The sequence below is a fragment of the Periophthalmus magnuspinnatus genome, chromosome 1 (assembly GCF_009829125.3).
Source record: "Periophthalmus magnuspinnatus isolate fPerMag1 chromosome 1, fPerMag1.2.pri, whole genome shotgun sequence".
Taxonomy (NCBI): Eukaryota; Metazoa; Chordata; class Actinopteri; order Gobiiformes; family Gobiidae; genus Periophthalmus; species Periophthalmus magnuspinnatus.
This window is the reverse complement of record NC_047126.1, coordinates 28829913-28844648: the sequence shown is the minus strand read 5'-3', so window position 1 is coordinate 28844648 and position 14736 is coordinate 28829913. Positions and strand designations below refer to the sequence as shown.

Sequence of the window (14736 nt, the reverse complement as noted above, 5' to 3'; positions counted from 1 at the left end):
GCAGGTCAAGGCCATGAAAACAAAATATCCTCAGATATTTTTCCACACATCTCATGGTCTCTTCTGTCTAAATAGTCTGTGTGTAGTAATTGAAGATGACACTCAATTGACTTTTTTTCTTTCCTCTTTCTCTTGAATAATATTCTGTAAAGTAGTAGCTAATGTCCAAACCTATTGTGGTGCAGGTCCATCAGCACCAGGACCGAGGAGAGACGTTTCAGTGTGAACTGTGCCCCTTCACCTCCTCCCGACACTTCAGCCTGAAGCTCCACATGCGCTGCCACCAGCACTTTCCCCGCACAGACGTCAAGGTGAAGGAGGAGCTGACCACGGACACGGAGGGTGAGGGCTCCCAGATGGGTGACAGCACCCCAGGGGAGCTGAGAGGAAACGAGGTGTCCCCGCTGCGCCGGGACACCCACACGAACTCCTCCCCTCCTCTGGAGGCCTCCTCCAATCATGTCCACATCAAGGAGGAGCCCCAGGAGCGCGACCTGTCTGTGCTGTCTCCCTTCAGCCTTTGTCGTGAGCGCCCCAGCAGTAGTGCCAACTCCTTGGACCTGCCTGGAGTCACTGTGGGGGTCCGCTCCAGCCCCACTGCCCCAAACACAGCCTCCATTTTCAGCCCAGACATCAGCACCAAGACGGCCACGGACCTGCTTATAAAGCTCTCAGGTGTGTGCTTACACTTAAAATTCATGCAATATCTACACACCTAAAATGATCCAAGTGTGTGTGTGTAGTTGTGTGTCTGTAAAATACAGGTGCTTCTTAGTGATTTAGATGAAGCAGTTAGATTTGGTGTAAACTATGACATAACTCATAACATACTCTGTTGTCTGTACCAGTAGGAGGCAACTCAGATAAAAATTCTTGGCATTCCAAATGCATTGTCTAGCAAGAATAGCTTCCAGTCCACATGTTTTAAATAAAAATCGTCCTGAGTTTTAAACGTTAAAAAGTAGTAGTTTGAGAATGTTATTTGTAGGTACAGCAAGTGTGCCTTAGGTAGCTACCAAGTTTCTCAGTTCCACTAACATGTCTTCTGGGGATTGGAGCGCCTATGGAGCAGATGTCAGTAATTTTGTGCTTTTTGGTAGGAGAATAGGTTAAGTCTTTGCATAACATAATATGTACAGAAAGGGTACAATGAACAGTTTGAGTTGTCATTATTAAGATCCAGGTCAGGCCTTTCTCTGACGCACCATGTTTTGAAACAGACAGGACTTGATTTGACCTGAGGAGCTTTTAAACACACCTTTACTGTATTTTTATCCCAACTTGACTTGTCATTTTAATGACTGTACCACTTTTGAATGCAAAGGCTCGATGTTGTCTCCCCTTTGGCCTAAGTTTTATTTTGATGCCTCACTGTCACCAGAAATAACATTCGTAAGAAGTGTAAGCGGTTTTATGTTTATCGTTCCAGGTCAAGGCTGCAGTATTTATCTGTAAGCTGTTTTTAAGGGATTTGAGCAGTTGAATGTACTGTAGTTTGAGTTTGACAGTGACAAATGCATCTTGTTTATGCTATTATCTTTTAAAACAGTGATTAGCAGAATGCAAAGTTTTGGGGCACTGTAACCATTGTTTTGGTTCTGCAATAACTGTGTTTATGGTATTAGATATAAAGTGGTTTTGTTTACTGGCTCCTGTTTTATTCCCATGCTACGGTTAAAAAGGTAGGCAGAGACTTTTAGCTTTTCCACATGTTTAAGTACTGAAATCTTTGTGATAGGGTAGGCTGTACACTGAAACTATATGCTATACTTAATATAAGACATTTGGTCAACAGGCTTTTCCAGATTTGAAGTTTGAAACAGGGTCTGATGGTCTGCCAAAAGCAGCATGTTTGCCCCATTATATACAATTAGGGGCATATTTACTAAGCCAGGTGCTAAATTACGAGTGCAAACTGGAAAGAAAAAATAGCATGTGCTATTTGTGGGTGTGTTACACCTGATTTACCATTAGAAGCAGGAGAACAAAGGAAATGAGCAAAGGAGTGCCACACGCATGGCCTGGCCATTTGGGACCAGCTCCGCATGGGAGGAGATCGGTGATCGGTGATCCGCGATCCGCAACAGGCGTGTAGCCCATGTGGACCCCCCAGTCTCTGTGCCAGGACTTTAAGGACAAGAGACAGACGTGTGAAAGCCCCATTTGTTGAACAGGGCAGCTGCTGGGACGCTCGGCTCTTTTGTCACATATCAAATGTCCACAAAGTTTTTGCTCTCTTGGTCTTGATAAATCAAGCAGTGCGCGCTCAACAACGTCATCTGCATTTTCTCCTCCTTTTTTACACAGTTTGGTCAAAATGCCCCGTTTTACATATTCATCTGGTCCCACGAGCGGAATCTGCAGTGCGTCCATAAAGCATTCATAAGAGACGCTAATCTCATTGCCTCCGCTTTTAGCGTGTCCAGTGCATTGAGCACATACACAAACGCTTAGTAAATATAGCCCATAGTATAGATTTAGAGAAGCATTTTGACAAGGTATTTGATACTTTCTTGCAGTTGTATAGAGATGTCTGATTTAAAATTTTTTGGAGAATTTTTCACTGTAGCCTACTTGGCCTCCTTTTACTATGGATCAGACCTGGACAACTGAGGGATTACGCAGACGTAGCCTACTAAACCTAAACTTAAAGGATGAGCTAGTGAATTATGTTAAATTACAAAAGAGTAATTGAAGTAATGAGGAAAAATAAAGCTAAACAACATTAGTGATAATAGATTTGGATGGGACCTTCCATTTTGAGGACTTTGTTGCTTACGGCTGGAATAAATTTTGATGATTTACACATTGTTTGGACCATACATTATATTTAAACAGGTATGATCAAATGTACCAACACTCTGTACTGTCAGTTTCACTAAAACCACCAGTGAAAAACTGTGGGCGTTAACATTTTGTTTACATTTTGTGTGTTGATCTTGCAGATAAATAGAACGCAGAAGGAGCTCTTCAATTTGGGTTACCAGATCCTATAACTGAAACCACTTAACAACAAACCCAAAAGTCACTCTTTTAGGATATGATTTGTCCACAGACTGTGGCAGCTAATGGCATATTATTATTACACATGCCACTGCACGTTATACACATGTTATAGCAATTACCTATAGATGTTTTAAAATCACATTATCAGTGAAATTAAGGAAAGATTGTGGACAGTGAGCTGTTGTTGCTGCTGGCAACTAATTAGACGTACTTAAACCTTGAGAGTAAATGCTGGGCTCAAGGGCACGTTGGCAATAGGATTAATTTTCCTCACCCACGTCCTGTCACTTTTGTTGCGTTGTTAAAGATCTGTAACCTGTGGGCATTTTTCTGCTGCCAGCACGTAAAACCTCCTCACCACATTTTCTTTATATTTCAAAGTATTTATCCAACATAGTAGAATTGAAATAAAGACCTGACCTCGAGACTTGAGTTAAGTTTTTGAAAGTGCATGTTTACTATGCACTTGACTCAAAAGCATTCTGTAATTCCAAGCTTAAGATGATGCATTAGCCTTTCTCAAATCACTTTTGAGATTGAACCCTACATGCTAAACCAAAGATGTGTGATGAGGTGATGTTTTCAGAGCATTGTGGGTTTGAGGCATTTGTATTTTAAGTTCAAGAATCACTTTGACGCAATTGCACTGTTATTTGAACAAAATTAGTCATAATACTTTCTATAAATGTAGCTGTTTTGCCTTGGGTATGGAGGTTAAGGTTGAAAAATTATTGGGCTCCCCTTACTGTTAAAAAGAATGAAATATTTTGCTTCATAAAAGGATTTTGGTTTTGTTGTTTTGGTGAATGTCAAATTTATGGTCTGTATGTGTGTTGTCAGTGACTGGTTGAACATGGAGGAACAAGTGAAGTAGAAGAAGTTATAAATGATAACACGTTTTTCAACATCTTTCAATATAGCTGAGATTGAAATGCTTTGGGGTTAGCTGGCAAGTGTCTAACTGAGCTTTCAGTCAGATAAGCTTTACATTGTCATAATAGTCTCCTAAGCAGTATTTGTACCTATGTGACAGCTCTAGTTTGACCCCCATGTTCAATATTTAAGTCTGAGACTCATAATGCGTGATACGGCGATATTTGTATAAAGTTGTCCGAGGTGCTGCTCTAAGGCAATCTAAGACAGTGTTTAGATGCATTTCACTGCGTGGCCAAATATGAAAGGACGAGTGTCGCGACGATAGCAAGATTGATGGAAAAAGGTTGACCGGGGTTCAGAGCTGGGGTCGAGGCCACCGCTGCCACTCTTCCACTTAATGCTGCGTAATTAGATTGAGATCTTGAGCGCGGATGGGAGGAGAAAACCCTGGGAACATTAGATTAATTAAAATTTTATGCATAATTCATAATTAAAAAGGAATTCATAATTTGAAATGATTAGCGCCCTCAGCAGCATCCCATGACCCTGGCAGGATGCACAGGGAATGGGCCGGCTTAGTTAACCCCCCCCCCCTCGGTCTAACTCAATCCGGCCCCGCACAGATGCCCCCCCGGGTGCCAGCTCCACTTCACTCCCAGACTGCACAATGGAGCCCAGGCTACTCCCACAGGAGCCAAAATGGCGGCCCACAATGTCAGTCCAGTGTCAAGTGGCGTACATCTTAGTCAGGGCATCTTTCAAGGAGAATGAGGAGGAAACAGGAGACATGTGGAGGTTTGACTTGAATGTGTGCGGGTGGGTTTTAATGAACGCAAGGGCTTTGATCGCAGAGTCTTTTTTCTAGAGTGGGGCAGTTTTGGAGTTGCAGGGTTACAAGAAGAAGGTCAGTTTGAGTTAATTTTAGCAGAAGCACACTTTAATCGACTTTTTCTGTTTTAATTACCACCGATCTCTCAGATTTATCCACAGGGCTATTTCTTTTTGAAAGCAACCAACTATGGTCCATAAACATCACTTATACATTGGACTGTTTTGCATAATATCTATTGTACTTACAGTTAAAATCAAAATCACATAAATATTTGCTAATTGCGGCTATTCACATAACTTGCAGGCATACTGTGTACTCATATAACATTACAAACGTTTAGATATCAGAACTAAAATGAGAGCCCATACCAACTTTACACAGAAAATGGAAAGAATCTGCATGACAAGTGTGTGGTGCAATAAGAGGGATAGCAAACGGAATAGTTATCCAGCTAAACTCATAGTTGACCTTGACTAAACTATGTATTTAAATTACTTTTTTTCTCCCATTTAAAAATATCAACCCTGGACATTTTGGTACACCCATTTCTTCTCTGTAACATCCCTTCCAGCACAACATCACACCCCCTCCATGCCACAACAGGACATTTAGGTGAAGGTTGGGCGTAAAAATGACAGAAATATCCTGCCATGAAAAAAAAAAAAAAACTATAAAAGGGGCTGAAGACTCGCCATTGCCAAGGAGGGAGAGGTGAGCAAGTTCCCCCAAGGACCTCTAGACTCTATTTCTTTTGACCTCCCTGCCAGCCCAGATTGAGTGTGCGCACCAGCAGCTCATCCCGCCTGCCTTTACACCAGGCTCTGGAGAGAGGGGGGAGGGGGGTACGCAGAGATATAAGGAGGGGAAATATAGACACATATAGTGACAGCAAGGCAGGGAGAAACTGCCGACCAGGGAGACGCCATCAAGCCCCCCCACCCCCAGGCTTAAAGTGCATTGGTTTTCATGTTTTTCCAATGATCACTTGATTTGGTGACATAGTACCTGTGGTAAATATTCATCATAGTTTTACATCAGTCAAGTGACAGTCTGTGGAAAAAAGAGGAAAGTCTAAAATGGAAGACCTCTACACTACCCTCAACACTGAAAATACCATCCAAAATACAGAGGCACTTTACTTGCAAGGAACTCATTTTCTGACAGTGTAAACAGGTGTCGTCTTTTATTTTTATTAGTCTAATCATAACTATTGTTAACAAGCACCAAATCTTGTCTAAATTGCACATTATGGTTGCTAGGTAACAGTTACGGAATTACATTTACACATATGTCATATTTGTTGCCCATGTCCAACCAGGAAGTCAAATTTTAAACTTCACCAAAATGAACGACCTAGAAAACACTAGGCAACATTTTTAGTAAACCCTTAAATATAATTATGTTAACTGTGATTTTGAGAAATGAGTAGTCATAACATGTCATATGCACTTTAAAGAACCAACGGACTCCGCACGACCTCTGACATAATAAGCATATCAATTTTTTGACCACGCTGCTTCCCGTAGAGCGTCGCAGCGATCGCCTTTGATTTCCCGGCCACGGCGCTGACACAACCGTTAGCTGTCCGGTGTGATCCACATTTTTTTGATTTGTAGATGAAAGCTGGCGATGCACTTTGAAATGCACAGAGGCCCTTGCCCCCAGTGCCCAGCGGACCCTGAGTTAATAATGACAGTGGGCACTGCGGAGCCCCCCTGCGGCGCTGACACGGGCACTGGCAGCTTGACCCCGGCTGGGTGCGAATAATTGGCATGCAGGGGGCTGTAGGAGGTGTTGCATCTGTCATGGTGCTACCGCAGTTGTCTTATTTATCCTGCTCCTCGGAGACGGACATGCACAGGATGCTTTGCAAGTGAGAAATGCACAAACTGGAAACAAGATTTGAAAGATAGGAAAATGCTGTACACGCTGTTGTTACAGTGTTTTGTGATTTTTTTTTTTAGTGGGATGGAAATGTTCTCGACTGACTATTTACATTGTATGCCTGCAGAACTAGTTCATCGACAGTTGAATTTGTTGGTTTAAAGTATGTCAGTCATAGTTGCTGTTGTGTCCTTTTTGCCCATCTAACCCTGCCTGGCTTTTTATGTGATGCCAAAATGTAGACATTATTAGATCTTTACGCACAGTTTACATCGCTTAGATACATGGCAAAATGTAAGTTTATGCACTAGCATATGGCTATTGTCCAACATGATCACCTTATCACCTTTAATTATTATATTGAGGCAAATATTGCTATAAATGAACCCAGTCATTGCCTTTAATTTGATGTAAAAAGTACAAAAACATGTTGTCAATCAAGATTAGTTTGAACCAAGCATTGTTATTCTGATTTTGAGAAATTTGAGATACTGAGATAGACTCTGAATAATAAACAACTGATGGCCACTAACTGAACAAAATTAGAATTGCATTTAGAATGTCTCTAGTGAGAGTGACCCTGCCCTGGAGGCAACATCATTAGTGGAATCAGGCACACACAATTTCAACTCAATTAAGAACTGATCTGCATAATTGCAACATGATTGAAACTGTTTGTAAAAATATTTACAACTGTTTCCAAGAAGTTCTTCTGCAAAACACTCAAGCTACATCATAATTTGCTTATTTTGGAGATATTAGCCTATGAAGCTAAACCCGAAGGACAAAGTTATGCTGATAGAAAGAAAGAATCTAAACTGATTTTGGTCCATCATCATGTTCTTTATTATTCATCTATTTTTCTGTAAAACCATAAGGGCAACATGCAGAATGGCCTTATGGAAACATAGCATACGGTTGAATATTAAAACAAGGCTTTGTACAAATTATAGCCAAGATGCAACTTTGAACTTGAATTAGTAATATTGGGCTAGAGGGCTTCTTCTGTCCCACAGACCAGTATGTGTCCCTTTCTTTCTGGGTTGGACCAGACATATTGAATGTCTATTATCAAATATTACACTTGGATTCCCAAATTATATCCCTGGATACACATGTTGCTCGCGATGGTGACTATGGAATACGAGGTCAAGACTGATGGTTCATATTCAAAATATAATTGTTGGAAATGTTGAAAAATTACCTACGTAGTGTCACTATACTAAAACTTTGTGGTATTGAAATCATCGTTGAGTATTAAGTCCAGTGATAGTGTAATTGTCAACGTGGAATCATCGTTACTATCTTTTACATGTGGTCTAGTCTGTGTGTCTTATACTTGCTCTGATACAGCTCAAGATCATTCTAAAGCTCTTCAGGAAAGGTTTATTTATGTCCAGTTGATGTGATTTTTTAGTATCAATACCTGCTCAAATGGGTATTTAGTCTCGATACTAGTTTTAGTATTGGTTAGTGCCTGAATTATGATACTTTTGACAACTCTAGTCTTAAGCTGTGCTTTCTCCTAGTTGCATGCTCATTCACATGTTATATATAAACCCACTGTCCAGAGCCTGTATTTTGCACCTGTATATATGGCCCTCATCTCCAGGTGGATTCTGCATGTCCTTCTGTGTGGCTCCCCACATGAGGAGACAAAGGCAGGTCTTTTGAGCTCGACCTCCTGCTCTATACATCCGCACTGCAGCCATCACTATCACTGTCCAGCGTCTAGCACATTGTCACCTATTGTTGGGTTCTCAACCTGCCCCACGAAGCCCTTGCGCTTTTTTTTTTTCCTCCTCCCCTCTCTCTCCACGAAAAAACAGCAGCCAATTGTCAGAGGGGGAGCAGGCTGGTGTGACAGAGGTGGAAAGCTAATGAAGTTATTTGACGGCAGCCCTGGCCACGGAGCGAGAGGTGAGGCGGAGTGGACAAGCGCCTGGCAGCGAGACGGATGAGGCGCGAGAGAGGAGAGAGGGAGGAAAAAAAGAAGAGAGGGGGAAAAAAAGAAAGAACAGAAGTGGCATTGGTGGCAGGTGTCAGAAGGGTGCGATAACATGGAGACAAACTGATAGTATCGTCCAACCCGGAGCTAGAAGTGGCCTTACAGCGGCACTGACACGGACCGCGACACCAGCGCACGAGCCGGACACAGCAGAAGCCCAGTCACCCAGACACGGCCAAGTCCTCCTCAGATCTCGCCTTCACAACGCGATGTGTCACTGCCTGGACGCTCTTCATTGTATTGTTATTGTGAACGTGTGACAGACAAAAGGCTAAAGTGTAAAGCTTGGCATCGCAGGCTGAACTGTTCCTGTTGCTAGTGTTCTGCCTAGGCGCCTTTTGTGTTATTGAGCCATCAGCCTGGAATAAAAAAACATGCCCATTGGATTAGGCTACTAAATAATTCATCGGGCCCCGTTACATGGATTCTGAGTGGAAATACACTCTATTTATAGTGGCAGCCCAAAAGGTCACCGGAGTGGTGCGAGTGCTAGGGCCCTTGTTTTTGTTCTCGTAAGGCTGCAGAGGAGGTGGTGGGTTTGTGTTGGGCTTGTGTTGGGTTTAAATGAACCAACAACAGTCTTCACCAGGCATCCATGTGGCAATATTCACATTCTGAAAAACTTTTGTGTTGAAATCTGCATCATGGCACAAAGTTATTCATCATCAATCCTTCTATCAATCCATTTTTCATTCATTTAGGCCCGTCACTATATCAAATTGTAATGGTTATTGTGAGAAGAAGCACCCCGATTTTACGATTTTTTTATTCACTTTTATCCCTGTTACCAGTATTCTAGTGTAGGGCCAGTTTTGTGAAATCAAACCATCTTAATGACAAAGTGAAGTTGATATGAGACCAATGTAAATGCACTTCACATTTTAGTTAACTTTTTGTCTGTAGATGTTTATATAGGCCTATTTCAACTCTAAAATACCTAAATATGACTTATGTGGGCAGTCATATTTTGTATAACCTTAAAGGAAGCGTGTTAACAATTTTAGGTGTTTATATGTGAGCACAGTAGGAAACTGTTTGCCGAGGTGCGTGCCAGAATTTAGTCCCGGTTTAGCAGTTATTGTGAAATATTGATTTAGCCCAGGGTTGACTTCCAAAAGCTCCATTTATATTGAAACACATGAATATTCAAAATAATCTTACATATTACATGATTTTACAAATGCAGTTCTTGGGTCAAGCTTTCACACAGCGCGGCTGAAATCTATATTTGTCTATACAGTAGCTAATGAAACAATGTTTTTATGGACTTTTTTTTTTGAGAATTTGCTTGTAAACAACAGTGAGTGGCAAGACAAGACGCAGCAAGTAATAATTTTGAAATGTCTTGCAAGATGTACCAAAAAGCTATTAAACCTGGGAATTAAAGTAGTGGAGTCTGATGTGAAATTGGAAAAAGCGCTGGGGCTAGGCTGTTTTTTGAAAAATGAAATGGCTTTTTCTGTTACTCTCCTTAACAGTTTACGACTGCTTATTTGAAACAGCATAGTGAACAGTTTTTGCATGACCCAACACGCACACTGTTGCATATATCAACATAAAGATTCTACAGTGGATTCAGATAAACACACGTGTTTGGCGGTAATTGCGGTATAGTGCATTTGAATGTGTGTGGTTGCCGTGTGGCCAGGCGAGCTGTCCCTGCCTGATCGGACATGGCCCAACATGCTTCTAATTAGAGGACGTCCTTCGCGGCGCTGACCAGGTTATACTTAGCCTGCCCGCTGACATCCGACTGCCTGACATTTCCAGCTGGTACCGCCTGTGACCCCGCACCACTGCCCCTGAACTTGAAGGTCACAAACACCCCCCTCCAAAAAAAAAAAATTAAACAAAATCTTCTACCTCTTCAGCCTGCCGTGGTGTGGCACTGTGGCATCGCCGTTGTTACACTACATGGGTGGTCCGAAAGCAAGCACCTGTCCCCTCTCGTGCCCCCGCTATCCCCCCTGGCATAGATCATCATTAATCAGAGGGGCCGGAGCTGGCGCAGATTGATGATGCGGGCAGGGGGCGGCGGGCCTGTGGCTAGGGCAGAGATGTTAGGTGAGAGGCAGGGTGAGGAGCCGAGCAGATCGCGGCTGGGGCCAGAGGAGACTGGACAGCGCTCTGCCCAAGAGTGATGGCCTCTCGTCTGCTACTACTCGCACTGTATGCTGGCCTCTGTGTTTGTCCAGCTCCAAGTAACTGTTTAAAGTACACCATGTTCGGCTGGATGTTTTTGGCAAGGAAAATACTAAAATAATTTACCTTTAGGGTGTAATAAGCAAGAAAAAAATGCGTTTCACTGACATCCACAGTTAAGTACAAACGTTTGTGGGTTAGGGAAACATTGTTGCGTCGTTTTGTTTTTGCTTGTTATTAACATGTTATATTTGTTTATTTTAACAGCTAGCTTACTTAAAGCTACCATCTGTAAGTTTGTTGGACTTTTTTTTAAACCAATAGATGGCAGATGTGAAACCTGTTCCCCCCTCCCCTCACCTGGCCTTGTTCAGACTCACCTGTGCTCTCTGATCTTTTTCTGTCAGGCCAAAGCTGGCACACTATCAGACAGCAGTGATGTAGACGGCATCTAGTGGTGTTATGTGAGAATACAACAGAGGGGTCAGCCAATAATTATAAATTGGGACTGAGACTGGGACTACTTATTCATTTTAGTTGTTGTTTACAGTTAAACAAATCAGCTTTATATTGCTATATCTGGTTGTAACATCCATTAATAGAAAAATGTAATATTTACTAAATAAATAAAATGTTTGACTTGTAGTTTTTGCATTTTTCTAATTGCTACTAATTACTCATATCAGGCTCAGGTTGTTGTTAAAGCAGTTCAATATTACCAAATTTCATTGTGAATTTAAAGCACACAATGAACATTAAACAATGAGAAAGAAGTGTGTTGTAAACAAAGTCAGTATAAAAAATATAAAAGGAACTGTGCCTCATTAAGTTGTTCATAATGTGCTGAACTTTGCCATGACAACAAACAGTACACAGTGCATTGCTGCAGTTCTTCAAGTACTCTCATTTAGACCTATTCATGAGGGAATTTGAGTCACTAGAGCTTACAAAGTTATACCCACTGCTTTTTATTTCAGCAACTGCATTAATGAATGCTAATATAAGGACATCATTTATTACAATATATTTCTGTATTGACAATAATCATGAAAAGGAAGTAGACACGCAGTCAAATAATAACTAGGTCCTCATTTGGCGTTGTAGGGCAGGATACTCAGCTGACACACACCAAAATATGCTTTGCAAGATTGTACAGCCATTGAATCTGATGTTCTTGTGCATTTTAGTTCACTCAAATACACTAAGGGCCACAAAAAAGGCGAACTTGGCCCACTGTTCTTTTCTTGGCGCCTATCGGAACTCGCTCCATGTCTAATTATTAATTATTCATCTGAGGCGTATTAGATGTGGCCCAGTTTCGCTTGAAGATGACTTGAGAGCGGAGGGATCTATGTGGCAGACCAGTCCCTAACCTACACTAGCCACTGCACCGATTTCTGATAAGACTTTAGACGATCGCTATCTCAACGTCCACAACTACAGGAACTATTTTATGTCCCAGTGTCTGAAGTGGCTGGATACCATGTCAGAGGTAGTGCAGTCCGAGGATTCAGATTAAAAGTTAAAAGTAGGAGAGGATAAATTGCTAAGACTGGGAGAAGGAAGGAAAGAGCATTCTAAATGGTGTCTGGATGTAGGGGGTACGGGAGGATGAGTGGCCCTGTGACACACTGCTATCTGTTTTGGAGAAAATGGAAGATGTTGATTCAATTTGCATGAAATAAAGTTGTTTTTTGTTTTCAAGTCAAACTGAGAAGTAAGGGGATGTTTTTGGTCAAGCTTCTCTCTGTACAGCTTTCAGAATATTGCTCCAGTCATAAAAGGGTTGGCATGGATGGAATTTTTGTATGTTGTCCTAATAACCCCTCCCCTTAAATGTTTTTGGTACATGTAGGTGGAATGTCTATTGTTATTTAGACAATAAGAAATAGAAGAAATTAAAACAAGTCATGTTACTGATACTTTGCAGTTGATGTCATCAACTTTCCCCGGGCGTGTGATGCTAACTGTAGGCAGTGCTCTGTATGAGGCTTGGTTACTCAAGTAACTGTAACTACAACAAGTGAGCTGATTTGTGCTGTTAAACAAGCCCCTCTCAAGTAACATTATAGTCACAAGCTAGCTAGCATTAGCCAACAGTGTTTCAGTTAGTCACACTCACTAAACAGGACCATGAACGCTCGTATTGATCACAGGATCCTGAAAATGTGTTCTTTAAATCCATTTTGTTTTTGTTTTTTTGTTGTGTTTTTTTTGTTTTCAGACAGTCTTAAAACATTTTTGACAGTAGACTAATGTGTGCATTGTGTCTCCATGGGGAACTGCTGAACATTCCACCATAGATACATGTAGAACACCCCCAGCGTGATGTCCCTGGAAACTATCAATGAACAGAAATTAGTTTTCATACACAAATAAATGCGTTATTGCTTCTTCAATATATTACTGCCCTTAAATCAATGTAATTCCCTTCTGCTCTGCATTAAACATGAGCATAAAGTGACATAAGAATAATTGTAGTACTAAATGGATTTCACTTATGCATAATAACTGCAAACATGTTTTATTACAGTCGTATATCCAGCCTCCTGCGCCAGTGTAAAAGATACATTCTGCAAAGTAACTCTAGACATTGCCCAAACATTTGCTGGAGATTGATGTTTGAGAGACTAAAAAAACTTGCCAACATGTGTTAATACATTTTTTTCCTTAATTTGTTGTTTGGCAGTTACTCAAATACTTTTTTACTCTTACTTGGGTTGAGTAAATTTTTAGACCACTTCTTTGTACTTCTACTTTAGTAATATTCCTGTAAAGTGCTCTTACTTGAGTACAGTTTTTGACTACTCTACCCAGCTTTGACGATGAGTAAGTTCTTTCTGTCTAGGTTCTCCTGCTACTGATTATATAACAAATTTGAACATATATTTTGACCACAATTTTGCTCTGGCCCTAATTGTAAGAAAAAAAAAACATGCACTTTCATTTACTTTGATTTATTATGTTTTCCTCTTTAGCGGCCAATCAGAGAGAGTCCATGAAGTCTCCATTCCACCTGAAGGAGGAGCCCAAAGTGGAGGAAGCCCTGAGCCCCAGACCTGCCTCCCAGTCCCAGGTGCAGACGGGGTTTCCCAGCCCCTTCTGCCAGGACGGACCCTTGGGTGCCACTGCCACCCCGGAGCGCCCGGCCACACTCAAACCACGGGAAGACAGCCCCATGTCCAAGAACAACCTGCTCAGTCACGATATCAGCGTGAAGGTGGCATCGGAACTGCTCATCAAGCTATCAGGTATGTTTGTGTATCAAGATGTGGGACTGGGTTAAAAACAAGTCTTGTGTTTTGTGCATAAGGGTAAGGTAGAAGAATGTGAAATGGCTTGAAGAGTTGGCATTTGTGATTGTGGGGTTCAAATTGACAATCTTTTGATTAATGAACGATCATCTATAGGTGGTTTTAAGAATCTAAAACGTGATGTGAGCCAGATTTACCCTATTGACAACAGTTACTTTAGTTTATTTCTTTGTTTATCAGGGACAATGCACATAAAAACACTGACCTACACAAAAAGGTTAATATGTTTGTGCTGGATTATAGCAAAATTGACCGTTTTTGCTTGCATTTTTGCTGGACAGGCAAATGTCATAAATGGCGTACATGCTAATAAAATACAATGTAATGAATATAGGAAACAAGTAAATTAATACAGCCACTCATCCAGTCAATCAATAAGTAAAACTAGTCCCATTGAATATCAGTCACCACATCCATACACAATTTAAATATATTCAATTAATGTCCCTGCACACAAGACAAACGGGGTATTTTACTTCAACGGGTATTAATTGCTAACACATAATGTATTTAGATCACCATTTTACCTTGCATTGTTTTGAAAATGCTATATTCGCCAAAAACGATGTATTACAATGCATGTTTAGAAGTTTCACTTTTGTTTTTGGATCTCTGATTCCCACCTCGTTTTGCTCCCTACGCTAAGTCCCTCCCCCTTCAGAGCACCATCACAA

At 41.2% G+C, this 14736-nt stretch overlaps 1 protein-coding gene across 2 annotated transcripts in view; it reads left to right on the top strand.

The window, feature by feature from the left end:
- znf827 (zinc finger protein 827) overlaps positions 1 to 14736 on the top strand; it is a 98141-nt gene that overhangs the window by 29681 nt on the left and 53724 nt on the right. For both annotated transcript variants that reach the window (XM_033967739.2, XM_033967731.2), the window contains exons 4-5: positions 186 to 675; positions 13727 to 13999. In XM_033967739.2, the coding sequence (XP_033823630.1) occupies positions 186 to 675; positions 13727 to 13999 (763 nt within the window). The remainder of the gene's footprint in view (positions 1 to 185; positions 676 to 13726; positions 14000 to 14736) is intronic.